The following is a 15,499-nucleotide window of genomic DNA, read 5'->3' on the forward strand; positions in this document are numbered from 1 at the left end:
CATGAGGGATTACCCTTTTTACATATTATTAGATTCGGTCTGGTAATATGTGATTAAGGATATTTGTTTCTATGTTGATAGAGGATATTGGTCTGTCATTTTATTTTCTTGTAATGTCTTTGTCCGGTTGTGTATCAGGCTGATGCTGACCGCATAAAATGACTTAGGCTGCCTGAGCGGGAAGCTGGCAGTATAGGGTCAGCATGCTGAGGGCACCTGAGCCATCCAGACGGCTGTGGCCAGGTATCGAGGGAGGTAGGTGGGCACTCGCACGGTAAACACCCTCTCGTACCTCCTGCCCGCGGTACCCCTGGGGATGTGGGCGCTATCTCTGGCAGTGCTGGACACCTGGCCTCTGGGACCATTTTCAGCCCCACCAACAGACTTGAAGCACAAATGACGCACAGCAGAGGCCCACAGGTCTGGTGCTGCATGAGGAGCCAAATTTATTTCTTAATCAGACAGAGCCTTAAGTGCACACACACAGTACAGGAGCCTAGAACCTCACACTCAGGGTTAGGACGTCAGGGAACTAGTTACGTCAGGATGGCGGTTACGGTGCAGGGGCCAGGGTGTGCCACACAACCACATATGTACAAGCCACAGGGGACCTCAGGGGACAGGCAGCTACAGGAAGCACAGGCCCAGGGAGAAGCCACAGCCTGCCGTTCGGAGGACCAGTGGGGCAACCTGGCTCACTCACGCCTGTAACATCAGCGACGTTTGCAGCCCCTCCGGAGTGTTCAGCTGCCAAGGGGCACCAGGGGCACCAGCTGCCAGGTGCGCTTGTGCCTGTGCCTGTGCCTGTGCGCGTGTGGTCGGGGAAACGCTGGCATCTTATGAGCCGTTGTTCAGAGCAGGGAGCCTTGCAACTCACATCTCAACACAGCCTGGGCACCAGCCAGGTTGCACTGGAGCCCGGCAGGCCCCTCCCGGGGCCACAGGGAGCTCCCCTCCCCTGGAGGGGACAGAGAGCTCGCTCCAGACGAGGATGGCCACCCCTCGAAACGAGGCTGCAGCCTGAGCAGCATCAAGTATTCAAACAAAACCATCCGCGAGGTGGCCTGCTGGACCCTGCTCCCCTCCCCCACTCACTTAAGACAGCAGCAGCCACGGCCAGACCCGGATCCCAGACCCCCGCCCCCCGCACCTGAGGACCCTCAGCAGCCCCCAGGCCAGCCTTGCTGCCCACAGGTATGGAAACTGAGTCCGGTTTGTGAAAAGACCTGTCCTGATGTGGCCCATGGGCAGTTTCAGGTGGGGAGGGCGGGCGAGGAGCCGCCCTCACTCGGGATGGACTTCCTCTCCAGCCATTCTGGGTGTCGAGTCCTGCCCAGGCCCGCCTCCTCCCGGAGCAAGCCTGGAAGGGGGCGTCAGGCGGCCCGTACCTGGCTCTTTGTCCCCACCAAGATGGCAGTCCCCTCCGTGGCCGTGGATGCTCCTGGACTTGGGATGGTTCCCAGGAGCCCTCGGGTGGGGCCCGTCCCTCAGCTCTGCCCCACACAGCAGGTGCTCTGCAGGTTGGTTGGCCTCAGACACCTGTGCCCTGGGTGGGAGCACCTAGACCCCTCGGAGGCCACAGCCTCAGGCTGGCTGACCTGAGTGGGCCACGGCCGGAAGCTCAGAAACTGACTCACCTTAGAATGACTCAGCCACCCCCATTTCTCCCCGCCCCCCTCACGGCCGTCAACAAAGCCAAAACCACCACCCGTCCCAGATGGTGCTGTCGCCTCTTCTCTCTGCGTCTCTACCCACTACTTTGGGGAACATCTGCGGCAGGGAGCACAGGCCCCCCGCTCTCGGACAATGCCCGAGTCCTGTCCAGGCTGCGACCCTCGTCTGGGGCCCCAAAGGTACCCCCGCACCCACAAACATGATCCTAGGCCTTGATTCTCGCCGACCAACTTCTCTGTCACCAGGCCATGCAGGCACCAGGGAGGCCAGCAGGGAGCCGGCGGCCGCCACGCGCTGCGCCCGAGGTGGGTACAGGAAGGCGCAGTGCCAGCCGGCAGGAGCAGACGCCACTGTCACAGGGGCTCAGATGTGTCCCTCGTCTGAGGTGCAGCTCGTGGGGCCCGAACAACCTTCCCAAAGGAACGACTCACACCAGCACCCTCGCTTGGCTGGGGTCTGGCAGCACACGTCCCCAGAGAAGCTGGGACATGCTGGGCTCGGTGCACGGAATCAGAATGTCCACGTGGCATCGGTGCCACGTGGGGACGGCATGGGGTGAAAAGGAGTCTCAGAGCCATGGACTCCAGGGTGTGCTGCAGTTACCCAGACCAGGTGGGCAGGGCAGGTGTCAGTGGGTGGCGCCTGGCGGGGGCTCGCAAGGGGGTGCAGGGGGAGGTGCCCGGGGAGGCTGGGCGTGACTCTGGGGCCTGGAACGCCCCAACCCTGGAGGAAGTCCGCTCTTGGTGGGCCATGGTGGGGACGGTTCTACAGTTCGGTTGCTGTTTTTCCTTGAGATAAGAGGCCAGATGTGGCTTCGAGTGGGGGGACAGGGCACAGGAGAGCCCTGGGCCCCGAGGCTTCTCCGATGGGTTTACGGCCTGGGCATGACGCGTGGCCAGACTCGGCCTGGGCTGGCTCCCCACATGTCCTGGGCGACCTCGGGCACGGGGTCTGCCGAGGGGACGAAGTGGACGTTTTAAGGAGGCCAGAACGAGACAGGCAGCACCTTGGGGATGGCGGGGTAGGGCTGGGTGGTGGACGGCCCTCCCCTGACCCCATGCCGCCTTCTTGCCAGCACTCACAGACTCCCTCCCGCTGGGGCCAAGAGGGGGGCTCCGACTTTCTTCCCGGGACTGACCCCGAGCTCACCCCATTGCTCCCACAGCTGGAGAGGCTGCACCCCAGGCCCCTCACTGCCTGACCGCCAACCACTAGCACAGCCACCTGCACCCTGCTAGCCTGGACGCAGACACGACTGCGGGGTCCCGGCCCTCCCCCGCCTGTCTCCCTCACCTCCCGCACGCTCCCAGGCGCCACCCGGCACAGCTGAGCCGCGTCTCAGGCAGCCTCTGTGCAGGTGGCATGCGACCCTCCCTGCAGCTCGGACTTGAGGCATCAGCGTCCCCGACACACACACACACCCCCGGCGAGGGGTGGGCAGGCGGCCGGAGGGGAGCGCTCGCCCAGGCACCTCCTCACCGTGGCCTTGCGGGGTGGCTGCCCACCTGTCTGTCCCTAAGAGGCTTGGGAGAGGCGCATGGGACTAAGCGGGGCCGAGGTCCACCTGAACCCCGCAGGTCTGTGTGAAGGCATTAGAAATAAATACTTATAAACAGAACACAGTCTTATCATTAATTGCTGAGTGGACCGTTTCAACGTCGCTAACTACTGTATGTTAATTATAAGTCTGTCTATGCTTAAAAAAATATTAGAATGGCAGCGACACCCCATGACTCGTGGCCTCTCCCAACTCCCCACAGGGCACGTCTGAGAGAGTGACAACGTGGCCTCTGCTGGGAGCATGATGGGTCGTGTGATGCCGGTCCCCTGGCCAGAGGTGGGGCTCGTTGGACCCAGCGTGGGTGTCCCCAGGAGGAGGGGCCTTGGCTGTCTGGTTTGGGGGGGGTGCTGGGCGGCGATGACACGGTGGGTGGCGAGATAACGGGGCGGGGGTGGGCAGGGCCGGGCCTGCTGGCTGTGTCCAGGGCTGGGGCGTGTTCGGCTCAGACCCTCATCTGGGCAGACCTCCTTCTGGAGAGCTTGGACCTGCAGGAGGGCCGGGAGACGAGCAGCGGTCAGGTGGGCGGAGGTGGCGGAGGCCCGGAGGGGCGGCCACAGCAGCCTTCCAGGCTGCTTGATGTCCCTGGGCCCCTGCTGGCTCCCGTATCACCAGGGACTCAACCTCGGTTTCCTGTCCCTGTGACTGGGCAGGAGCGGCCGCTCTCCCATCAGCCCCCGAGGTGGGAGGGGCCTGGCTACCCCCCACACAGACGCATTTTCCCTGAGCGAGAGCTGACGCTGGTAGCAACAAAGTTTGAAAATCTCGGGATTCTGTGTGAGCAGCAACGACACAAAAACGGGCGTTCCCGTCCTCAGGAAGGTCCCCCCAGGCCCTCCGTCCCCGCTGGCGGAGACTCGGACAGCTGCCCAGGTCCCGACGCGGCCCTACCGTATGGTCCCGGCCAGGAGAGGGTTGAACGCGTACAGCCAGTCGTGCATGTCCTTGTCGCTGTTGGCCTGCAGCAGGATGCCCCGGTGCTCCGTGCACACCGCGAACGTGTTGGGCGTCTGCAAGACATCGCGCTGTGAGAGGCGGGAGGGCCAGCGCGCGGCGGCCACGGGCCAGGGAGGGCCCCTCGGGAGAGAGCAGGCACGAGGGGACGGGCAGGCAGGCCGCGGGAGCGGGCGGGGCCGGGCGGGCGGCAGGGACTCCGCGGTGTGCATGGCCCGGCTGTGCCCCCTTCCGCCCGCTCACGGCCGGGGCACCCTGCCTCCTCTTGTGCCGTGGGGACACCTTGCCAGCGCTCTGTCCCTACAGGATGCATTCACCCCTCGTGGCCAAGATTCCTTCCCTAGGACCCTGGCTCAGCCGCAGTACAGATGTGTCCGCTGGGGCCTACTTATCCGGCGTTTCTCGCAAGCCTGAGCCCTCAGCATGGCGGGTATAGGTGGCAAGTTGAGTTTCCACTCCCACCCCCCACCTGGGGAATAAAAAGTCGCCTAGTGAGTACTGCAGGCGCCCGCAGGAGCAGCTCGGGCACCCGGCACAGCCGTCTGGGGCGGCTGCTCAGACAGGAGCCGAGGTGAAGCCAGAGGACGAGGGGACGGGGGCTGCAGCCCTGGACCACGGCCCTGCTGCAGTGTGAGGATGAGGCCCCGCCCACCACAGGCGTCCCTGGGAGGGGCGGGGCCACTGGCCATCCAACGGGAGAGGGCAAATGCTTGTCCCACCCACCACCACCGCCTGTCACAGGACCATCGGCCCCATGGGGGACAGAAACCCTGAGACACGAGGTGGGGAGGGGGACAGAGCAGCCGCCCCCAGTGCCTCTGCCCACGAGAGGCAGGACTGGATGGCCTCAGACAAGGGCCCACGGCGGGGGGACGAGGCCCTGGCCGGGGACCCGCCCGCCCCATGTCGCTGGCCGTACCTTGAGCATGGCCTGCTGGTCCTCACTGTACTCCACCTGGGCAGTGGACAGGTTGAGCACGAACCTCTCCACGGCGTCCTTGTCACTGTTGTACATGTAGGCATAGGGCCGCCGCACCACCACGAAGCGCTTGGCCCAGCCGGCCGTGTGCGGCTCCAGGAAGTGCAGGTACCCCTTCTTGGAGACGATGGGGCTGTGGGGATGGGACACCTGCTCGCTGTGCCCTCCCAGCAGCCAGTGGCACAGGCAGCGGGGCCGCCACAGCACGGGCAGCAGCTGGCCTGCAGGAGGGACGGCCAGGGACGGCCACCTGGGGGAACCCCACCCGGGAGGCGAGACCAGAGCCAGCCACCCCGCCTGATTCCCAGATGTGAACTGGGAAGACGCTGAGAAAGCAGAAGCTGCCCGGCCCCGCCACGCTGTGGCTCGTGACCACAGCCCATCCGTGCGGCATTCCCAGGGCCAAAGGGCCACCAGGGGCCACACTGGTAACCTGCAGCCGCGTCACCACCGCCACCCCGGGGCCTGGACCCTGGGCCCTGGCTTTGACCGCCCCTGCCGCTGCCCCAGATCAGGGCGGCCAGCCCGTCCTGTGGAGATGGCTGCTGGACGGTACTTTTGAAGAAACAGCTTGGGGCGGCGCCCCACGCACCTGACTCGAATTTCCTGGATGTCGGGGACCAGCAGGCGCTGGGGCTCTTTGTCCGCCTCCGCTCCCTGAGCAGGGGACGGCGTCTTCTTGGACTCTGCCTCTGGCGTGGGCTCTGGCTCCGGGCTGGCTGGCCGGGAGCTGGGCTGGGGGATCCTGGGAGAGCAGAGCGAAGGCACTGGAGTCCTGCCTGGCGGCTCCTTGCGGGACCCAGAACCATCGCCACCAGTCCCACGTCAGCCAGCGTCATGCCCTCGGGGCCGCTGGGGGCGCCCCTGGCGGTCTGCCCGCCGCGCCCAGTCGGAGCTCTGGGGCCCAGCTGCCTGATTCCGGACCATGCTGGACGGGTGGGGAGGGTCCCAGCTGTGCAGGACGCACCCCTCTGGCCCCGTGGCACGTTCCGCCCTCCCCCCGCCACCCGTAAAGGTGGCTCCAGCAACTCTCCATCTCCCAAACTGAGCCGACATTGACACCAAGGTCTCAGGGACATGCCACGGCACATGCCACCCGCCTGGCTTGAGTGACCGGACCTGGGGGCCAGGGAGGCCTGGCTCAGGAGGACGGCTAGAGAGCTGGACGCCATCTTTTTTCCTCTTTTTTTTTAAGAAGAGGATTTGAAAACACTGAGGGGTTTTAAAATCTGACGGATTGGATACACGGGGCTGGCAGTCTGTGTGAGGCCTAGCAGACGTCACACGGCCCTCGTCCATGACAGCAGCTAGTGGTTCCCTGAGTTCTTTTTTGCCACCTTCCCCCCCGCGGAGTGCTTTGCAAGCACTGCCCATCTGACCCGTTCCTGGTTTTATTCATGGCTACGTTGTAAATTTACCCTTCAAAACAAAACAGCCTCAGACAGAAGGAAGACGCCGTGCTTGGATAGGAGCTGAGGGTGGGCACAGAGCAGACTCCAGGCGCGAGGCACCCCCCACCAGGCGCCACCCTGGGTGTACATGGCTGTCCCAAGTCACTCAGCCACTTGGGACCCCCTTCTCTGCACTCCGCCTGAGTCACCGGCGGGCTCACGGTGCCGGAAGCATCTCCGAGAGCCTGGAGCTCACTCACCTCAGCTCAGCGGCTCCATACCGCCCCTCCACCAGAGACGGGCAGGTGGAGGAGGGAGTGAGTGTGGCCGCCCCCAGGGGGGACATGGACGGGTCCCGCAGCAGGGTGACAGACATCTCGGAGAGCTGCGGAGGAGAGCGAGCCTGTTGTGGGGGACGGGGACACAGACCATCTCTGGGCCCTCGTGGGGACAGTCCTTCTGAACCTCTGCTGGCATTCTAACTCTCATGAACTCCCACCCCAACTGCAGGCACCCTCTGTCCAGCCTCCCGATGCCCCTGCCCTTCCTCGTGGCCGCAGGGCGAGGACCGCTCTGGGTGGGGTCGGGGATGGTGTGGCCCAGCCGACTGCAGTGTGCAGCTTGAGGGCGGTGGGGACAGGCCCTCCCTGGCGGAGGGCCCAGGTGAGGACCGAGCCGCCGGGTGTGTGGGCCGGGGCCCGACGTGGCGCCCACCTTGCTCTCACTGGCGCTGGTGCAGACGTGGCTATGCACGTACTCTCTGTTGAACGTGTGCGTGAGGAGGCGTAAGCACTGCAGAGAGCAAGCGCGCGGTCAGCACCTCTGGGAGCAGACGGCCCAGGGGCCGGCACCTCCGCCCCTCCCCCGGGACACCCCCAGGGCAGGCTGCGGCCTGGGCGGAGGTGGGGTGGGGAGCAGCGTGGTCCACAGGGCCAGAGGCCTCAGCAGCAGGGGGTGCCATTTCTGAGTGGCGGAGGTGAGTTCCCACCAATGTGGGCACTCAGGAGAGGGCAAGCCACTGCTCGGGGAGGAGGCTGGAACAGGACCCGGATCCCAGTGAGGGTGGGGTGGGGTGACGGATAGGGGGACTCTAGGAACCACCCCCGTCCTGGTCATAGGACGCTGCAGGGGCCCAGCCGCCCACCTTGACGGCCAGCTCCCGCTGCCTCTCGCTGGGCGCCTCCAGTGGCGACGGGCGGCCCTCGGCTGAGAGCGGGGAGGAGGCGCTGGACAAGCTGTGGGACTCGGAGTCCTCGCTGGAGGCTGGAGACAGCGCCTCGGGGCCCGGCCGCTGCGTGGTCTCCAGCTTCTCCCGCAGCAGCAGGTAGTGCCTGGTCTTCTCCACCTGCACACGCGAGCCCAGTGCGACCTCACCCGCTGTGCTCACGAGGCGGGGTGGGCGGAGGCTCCACCGAGCACCAGGGCCCCGGCCAGGTCCTGGGAGAGCCCGCCTTTCCCTGGGCCACAGTGTGTGACACGGGACTCGGCCCCCACCCGAGTCCTGCAGCTGCCTTCATTGAGGCCAACACGCTGCCCTCCCTCCACGGAGGTGCTGGCCTCGTGCCCCAGCGCACACCGGCCATGAGCCGATGGACAGCAGCTTCCAGGAGGGAGGGCCGTGGGCTCTGCAGCTCCGGCCTTGAGGAGGGCTCAGATCGTGGGCCTGGGCTTCCCCCCGACACTATCCACGTGCACCCCGTAGCCTGGGTACTTGGCGTCTACTGCTAGATGCTGGTTGCCCAACCAAAGCGACAAGCGACCCGTGTCCCCCGCCCCCCGTTCCCCTTCTCTCCACCATCCTGCAGTCAGGTGGAGAGTAAACCTGCTCTAAGCCGGTCCTCGTTTTTGGCGAGGGCCACAAAACCGGTGATTGGCCGTGTGAGTGTCATGTGACCCATCCTGGGGTGGCAGGCGTGGCTCACCTCCTGCAGGAGGCTCAGCTTCTCCAGCTCCCACTGGTGGTCCAGGATGAGGCTGTCACTGCGTGGCCGCCAGCCGGCCAGGTTCTCCTCGCCCCTCACGTAGGCCACGGACGTGTCCAGCACCCGCCTGCGGCGCCGCTGCATCCCTGCGCCCGGGACGCCCGTCAGCCCCGGGCCCCGCCCCTGCCAGACCCGGGCCCCGCCCCCGCCAGACCCGGGCCCCGCCCCCGCCCGGGCGCGAAGGCACAGGGCCCCCACCGCGGGGCTCCCCGCCCGACCCCACCTCCCACCCTTGGTCTACCCGCCACAGAGCACGCTGGACCCCAAGTCCCCCGCCCCACAAGCCAGAGAGAGCCCCACCTGGGCTCCCCGCGTCGGCCACATGGCACAGGCTGAGCTCATACACGCCCGTCACACGGTTGCTGTGGGGAGTTGGGGGGGGCACGTCGTCACCAGGAGCAGCAATGCCCGGGCCGACTGTCACTGCCATCGAACGCACACTGGCACCAGCCCTGCCTCGCGCCCATGCCGGTGGCCCATGCTGGGGCCGGTGGCCCATGCTGGGGCAGCTGGTGTGTCCGGTCCCCGGGCTGCAGCTCGTACGTTCAGCCTCATCCTGACCTCTGTCCCCCAGGACCCCCGATTCTGCTGAGGGAGTCCCACCAACCCTCTCATGGAGGTGGGGCCTGCCAGCCGGTGGCATCCCATGCTCAGCAGACGACCTCCAGGTAACTGGGTCATGGCCAGCTCAAGGCCACTGAGTCCTGATCCCCACACTCTTTCCTCCCAGCTTGGCCCAGAGTAGCCTGTATACTGGGGTCCAAAAGACAGAGCATGCGGGAGCCTCGCTGAAGGGGACCAAGGTGGCCAGCACCCTCGGTGGGCCCGCTGCTGGAAGACCGCCTGGCAATGGGGTGCAGTGGGGCCCCTGGACCGCCCATGGTGGACCCCGGAGTGGTCACCCCAGGCCTTCCCCACTGTACACTGCAGGCCGGCCCCTCAGCAAGCCCCCCATGTACCCCCATGTGCTCGTGACCTCCAACGACCTTGTCTAGACAAGTGAGGTAAGCCTCCCCGCTAAGCCAGTCTGCGCCTACCTGCACGCGCCATGCACGTGCCACGCACGTGTCACACGGCTGGGGCTCGGGGCCACGCCCGCGGCAGGGCCCCTGGCGGGCTCACCTCTCCGAGGCGCGCAGGCTGCCACTGCCGAACAGGTTGCGGATGGAGCGCGAGGCGGGCAGCTTGGCGTCGCGGGAGCAGAAGACCATGCAGAAGTCCTTGGTGATGACGGCCGGCTGCGTGCAGCTCTCCATCTGCAGGGCCGGGGTGCAGGGGCTCAGGCGCAAGGACGCCCTGGAGCGTCTATCCTCTCAGAGGCAAGAGCCACCACACTGAGCGCAGCCCAGGCCTTCCTGGGCTGGCGCGGCCCCACACTCAGGCCTGGAGCGGGGGCGCAGTGTCCGTGCAGGCGCCCGAGGGCCCTGGACACAGGCCTGGCCCTCACGGCCCCAGCAGCCTTGCCACAAAACCCGGCTCACTGCAGGGAGCGCTCGTGAGGACACGGCCATGTGGCCTTGCACCCACAGGACCACGCAGTGGCAGTGGCTGTGCTGTCTTAAACAGCTGGCTCTCCCCGGAGCCCAGGGAACTACTGACAAAGCTGGCGGGTGCCGGGGACTTGTTCGGGCAGAGCGCAGCCAGGTTCCTCAGCCCGGCAAACCATCGCCCTGCGAGGTGGTCACACAGGCCCCGCGTCACCCCTGGAGTAACTAGCTTGGGTGGGAGGTGGGCGCCCTCACCTTCACTGCTGACCCCAAACCTCCCGAGGCCACTATGCCTGGCCAGAAACACCCACGCCCCCAGCCTCCTCCTGTGCTCACAGGGAACCCACAGCCCGAGACCCCGGGGATGGGAGAGGGTTCTGTTTTCATGCTGCCTGGAACACGGATGCAACGTCTGGTGGGGCTGCAGTCACTTTGCGACCCCAGGAACAGCTCCCCACAGCAGAGACTGTGGAGTGGACTAGCCGTGAGCACTGCCATCCAGAGCACGTGGCTTTAACGAAGACTGGGAAGTCCCCCGAGGTGGGGCGGCTGTCGGGCTGCCCAGGGCCCTAGGCCGCTGGCCAGCACTTCAGGCTGGGGGCCAGGTGACTCCAGCGGCACGCCCTGGACATGGGTGCCTTGCCTCGATGTAAGCGGAGAGGGTCACGTAGATCTTCTCCCGATGCGGGGTGACCCGGTTCAGCAGCAGGGAGTTGTGCATGGAACTGTCCCACGCAGCCTCGAACTGGTAAAAGGTCCTGGGTGGGGCAGAGACGCGGTGAGGTAACCAGGTGCGGCCGCGTGCGGCTGGGGCGGGGACATGCAGACGGACAGACATACGGCATGTGGGCCACCCACAGGATTGCCCTGGGGCCACGGGTCCGGAAGCCTGGGGGGCGGTGTCCAGGAAGGACCGACCCTCCTCACTCAGGCCCGGGGCGGGGCAGGTGGCTCCAGCAAGGTGAACCAGCAGCCAGCTCCACCGTGGAGGGACGGACTGGACACCTGAGCCCACCTGAGCTCTGGGGCTGGGGCGAGGAGAGGCAGGAGGGCCGAAAGCGAAGGACGGAGACAGGGGAGGGAGGGAGCGGGTGTGAGAAGGACGGCGGGGAGGAGGGGGCGGGACGGGGCCTCGGTCTGCGTGAGGAGGCGCCTGGGCCTCTGCCTGGACCCGAGGGAACCGGTCTGGGTTTGCAGAAACCCTCCAGGGCCCCTCCCCTCCGTCAGGGCCCTCGGGACGGTGCTGGGAGTGGAAACCGGGAGGCCGGCCACAGAGGGCTCTGCTGCCCACGGCGCGAGGCCCCGCCGTGCACAAAGCCGTAGTGGCCCCTCCTCTCTGGCCCGTCTCTGACCCAGGAAGATGCCGAGCAGAGCGTGAGCCAAGGGCCCACGCAGCGGCACCTAAACTCTGGCCTTAGGCCGGGCGGGCACCTAAACTCTGGCCTTAGGCCGGGCGCACGTTCCGCTGTCTTTCAGACTGGAGGCGGGGACGCCTCAGTCCACGCCACGGTCGCCCGCGGGCCCCGGGCGGTGCTGCCGCACCCCCCCCGCCCGGTTTCCGTCCCAGCACCCTCCCAGACACAGCTGAGAAACACGTCAACACAAACAGCCCGCACGGCCGGCTCAGGGGTGCCCCGTCGCCCCGGCTCCGTCCAGGCGTGCGGGGTGAAGCCGTGGGGTGGGGCAGGGCCGCTGTCGCACACGGCACTGAGGACGAAGAGCCGAGGGAGGGACGTGAGGACAGCGCGGGGAGACGCCGGAGGAGGAAGCGGGCGGAAAGCGGAAGAGGGTGGAGGACGCGCGCGAGCTGTACCTAGTGTCACTTCCGAACGAAACGCTAAGGCGAGGCAGCCAGGACACACACGTACACACACAGAAGAGATGCACATGTCAGAACACGCACCGCCACCCGACGAGCTAACTGACACGGGCCGAGACGCCACGCCAAGCCCCCAGCCCGGCACCGCGGACGCCCCCGCCCCACCGTGTCTGCACCGGGGGCCTTGGGTCTGTCCCCGGCATGACCAACACCTGGAGGAACGCTGTCTATCCCGGGGCCCCCAGATGGCTGGGCTCTGTGGGGCCAGGCCCGGGGGCACAGCCAGAGGCCCAGTGCAGCTCAGCCTAGCACAAAGGCCAGCTCATAGCCGCGTGCCCTGGGGCCATCGCAGACATCTGTGTGCCCTGCTTCCTGGACAGACCGTCGCTGCCTCATCAAGGTGTCTTCAGGTTAAATGAGCTGAGTACATGGGGATGGGCATCACTGCCCTCACTACCAGCCCTCTGCCAGGGCCCTGAGCCCAGCCTGAGGGCCCCCGACCCTAGAGGCCAGGAGGGGTGGACTGTGCCGGAGCCCAGGCCTGGGCCGTGAGGAGAAGCCAGCTGCCTCCCCATGAGGCCCCGCGCAGAGGGCTGGGATGCAGTCTCGCCTTGATTGGACCTCCAGTGACCTAGAACCTGATTCTCATGGGCCTTACACGTGGGGTGGGGTGGAGGGAGGGGCCCTCCTGGGCCTTTTACTGCCCCATTCCCCCAGGGCCAAGATGACCAACCAGACCAGGGTCCAACTGGGCATAGCCATGATGGTGCCCACAGGCTGTCTCCAAAGCACTGGTCAGCCCGCAGCCCCATGCCACCTCCCGCAGACCAGTCCTTGGCCTACAGCCAGTAGTGGCTTCATGTGGCCATGGGTGCCAGACCCTGAAGCCTGGGCAGGGAGGGTCCTGGACAGCAGTCCTGAGCCCCACGCCCCTGAGGGCTGTGTGGGGTGGGGTGGGGGAGTGTCTCACCCAGACCTCAAGTAAGAGGCTGGACAGCGGTGGGTGTGCTCAAGGGGGGTGGGTAGCAGGTTCACAGGGAGCCACGGACGGTGCAGCCACAGGGGACGTCCCAGGCCTGCAAGGAGCCATGGGCGGTGCCCCCTGGATCGCTCAGCAGGAAGTAAAGACTGTGGGTGGCTGAGGGGGAGCCCCATGAGACCCCAGCTCAGGAGTAGCACGCGGCCCACCCGCCACCCCTTCCCCTGCGGCGCCCCTTGCTTTGCTCCACGAGGCGTTCGGCCCCCGGATACGGTTAAAGGGGAACATGTGGCCCAGATGTGGGGTCCCCGGGCCGTGGCGTCAGCCCCACATAGGAACCGGTGGGAAGTGCAGAGCCCGGGCCACCCCAGAACCACAGGGATGTCGCCCTGCGTGCTGGGCATGGGCTCTGAGGTATGGTGTCTCGACAAACTCCACTCTGGGCCCTTCCCAGGAAGGCTGGGCAGCCTCTGGGGCACCAGACTGGCCCATCTGCCTGGGGAGACCAGGTCCCCACCTGGCAAGATGAGGTGGGGGTCCCCCAACACCAAAGCACTTTGAAGGTGTTGTGGACCCTTCTCCTCTGAGCCCCTGTGAGATAAAAGAATGAGGGACAGAGATTGAACCAGTGTTTTTAAATCACGTGCTGTCACAAAGCCCACCTCCTCCGCTCCAGTAGGGTGGCCCCGAGCACCGTGCGGGAGGACCTGGAACTTAGTGCAGCCCCAAGGGCAAAACGAAAGCAGTAGTATAAACACAATCTGCTTCTGCCCAGAGGCTGTGCACATCACGCCAAGTGAACTGAGAGTAAATTAAATACCAACTAGGGACCGGCGATGATCACGCGACTTAAGTTTGTGGTGACGTGTATGAGTCCCCCTGTCAGCAGCTTTCTACGTGTCGCCTCATGCACAGCAAGGTTCCAGAAGGTTCTGCCACTTGTCCACGCTCACACTGCCAGCCAAGGGCGCAGCCAGGCTGCCTCAGCCCAGGCGGGGCGGCCCCAGATCCCTGACCGCCTCCGAAACTCCCTCCATCACCTCCCACCGCCCACCACAGGGGCTCCTGCTGGATCCTGGGGCTCCACCCACCCTTTCCTCTCAACGCCCTGAGCCTCCTCTTCAGGCCAAGAGCCCCAGGGCTGAGGAACCCCTCTCTGGATTGGGGATGGACCCCTGCCCAGGTGCAGCAGGGAGGTCCTCGTGAAGTCGGGGGCTGGTGGAGGAGGCCCTCCTGACAAGGAAAACCGTCTCCCTCTCCTTCCCAGGTGCCCGGTCCCACCCCCGGTCACCGGGCTGTTTCCACTTTACCCAGAACTTTCCCCGAGGCCGATGTGTTTAAGTGGGGGTGTCCAGGCCAGCCTGAGCACCCCTCTATCACACTGAGCTGGTTGTAAAAATGAGAACTTGACCAAAACATCCTGATGGGCCTGGAAGTCTCCACTCATCAAAGAAACAGCCCTAACCTGGGTCCCCTCCAGGGGATGAACCGGAGCAGACAGTTTCCCACCCCAAGCCTTCTGAGGCCAGGGAGACTGCTTGGCCAGCCTTGCTCATGCCCAGGACCAGCCAGCGGACCGCCTCCTCCAGCAAGCCCTCCTGACTGCCCGGAAGAGGCAGGTCCCCGAGGCGGGTCCCTGTTCCAAGCCCTGCAGGGCTGTGCCCCCTCCTCCTTGCAGCCACCACCACTGCAAGCTCCCCTCTGTGGCCTCTGCCTCACCCACTAGTGTCCCCGGGGAGGGCCTACGCAGTCTTTGTCACTGATTGGGCACGCATGCCCTCGGACACGCCAATAGGAACCACAGCCTGGCTGCTGCCCCATTCAGTGACCACCTGTCCTGCCCATTCTCAGCCATGACCTGACAAGGACGCTGCCTCAGTGCCCCCCACACCGCCTGCCCCACCTCCCCGTAGCTTAAAGGCTCACACGCTCGGGCCGGCAGCCTTCCTGCTGCTCACTTCATCTTCCCACACAGCCGATGCACAGGGCCCCACCGCACGGAGCTCTGGCCCCATCCACAGAGACCCAGAGAGTGACGGGCCTGACCCTCTGCTCGGGCAGACTAGAGTCTCACAGACAAAGTGTGGATGAGGGACTGAGGCTGACCGTCCCCAGGGCCTTGCTGACCCCACACCTGGCTGCCCCGGGCAGGGGCCTCGAGAGAGTCCGGGAGGGAGCCGTGCCTCTGGCCTGGACCTGGGACCGCCCAGGTGAGTCTAGACGCGTACCGGGCCCTTCAGAACTTCACCGCCCACCGACTTCCAAAAGGGTGAGTGTGGCCAGGGCCAGGCCAGGGGCCCTGCCAGGGTGGAAGGGGCAGAGATGACCTGGCGGAGGCTCCTGTCGGCCCCTCCCTCCCTCCCTTTCCTTCCACCCGCAGAAGCCGGGCCAGCAGCCGGCATGCGGGCGCCCGCTCCCTCGGGCGGGGGGCGGTGGGGTAGGCGGGGGGCGGGGGGAAGGCCAGCCAGTGTCTCTGGGAGGGCAGGAGACTACCAAAGCAGCCAAATCAAGAGTGGAGGCAGAAGGGACTCAGCCAAGGGGTAGGGGAAGGAAGCAAAATAAATAAAAAAGTAAAAGATATTCCAAGGAAATAAAAACTAAAGAAGATGGAGAAACAGGAGGGAGAGGGCAGCCAGTGTAGAGGGGACCTGGGGGGCTGAGATGGAACCTCAGGGC

The 15,499-nt window shown here is 65.7% G+C and overlaps 1 protein-coding gene across 6 annotated transcripts in view; it reads right to left on the reverse strand.

Moving 5' to 3' along the window:
- Positions 1-421: 421 nt before the first annotated feature.
- KIF1A (kinesin family member 1A) overlaps positions 422-15,499 on the reverse strand; it is a 74,717-nt gene continuing 59,639 nt past the window's right edge. For all 6 annotated transcript variants that reach the window (XM_039861032.1, XM_039861009.1, XM_039861024.1 and 3 more), the window contains 11 exons: positions 10,669-10,783; positions 9,661-9,794; positions 8,839-8,900; positions 8,479-8,624; positions 7,701-7,901; positions 7,271-7,348; positions 6,817-6,941; positions 5,758-5,910; positions 5,106-5,298; positions 4,124-4,242; positions 422-3,720 (listed from right to left, as the gene is read on the reverse strand). In XM_039861032.1, coding sequence (XP_039716966.1) covers positions 3,678-3,720; positions 4,124-4,242; positions 5,106-5,298; positions 5,758-5,910; positions 6,817-6,941; positions 7,271-7,348; positions 7,701-7,901; positions 8,479-8,624; positions 8,839-8,900; positions 9,661-9,794; positions 10,669-10,783 — 1,369 coding nt within the window. In that variant the 3' untranslated portion in view covers positions 422-3,677. The remainder of the gene's footprint in view (positions 3,721-4,123; positions 4,243-5,105; positions 5,299-5,757; positions 5,911-6,816; positions 6,942-7,270; positions 7,349-7,700; positions 7,902-8,478; positions 8,625-8,838; positions 8,901-9,660; positions 9,795-10,668; positions 10,784-15,499) is intronic.

The sequence above is a fragment of the Pteropus medius genome, unplaced genomic scaffold (genome assembly GCF_902729225.1).
Source record: "Pteropus medius unplaced genomic scaffold, Ma_sr-lr_union100, whole genome shotgun sequence".
NCBI lineage: Eukaryota > Metazoa > Chordata > Mammalia > Chiroptera > Pteropodidae > Pteropus > Pteropus medius.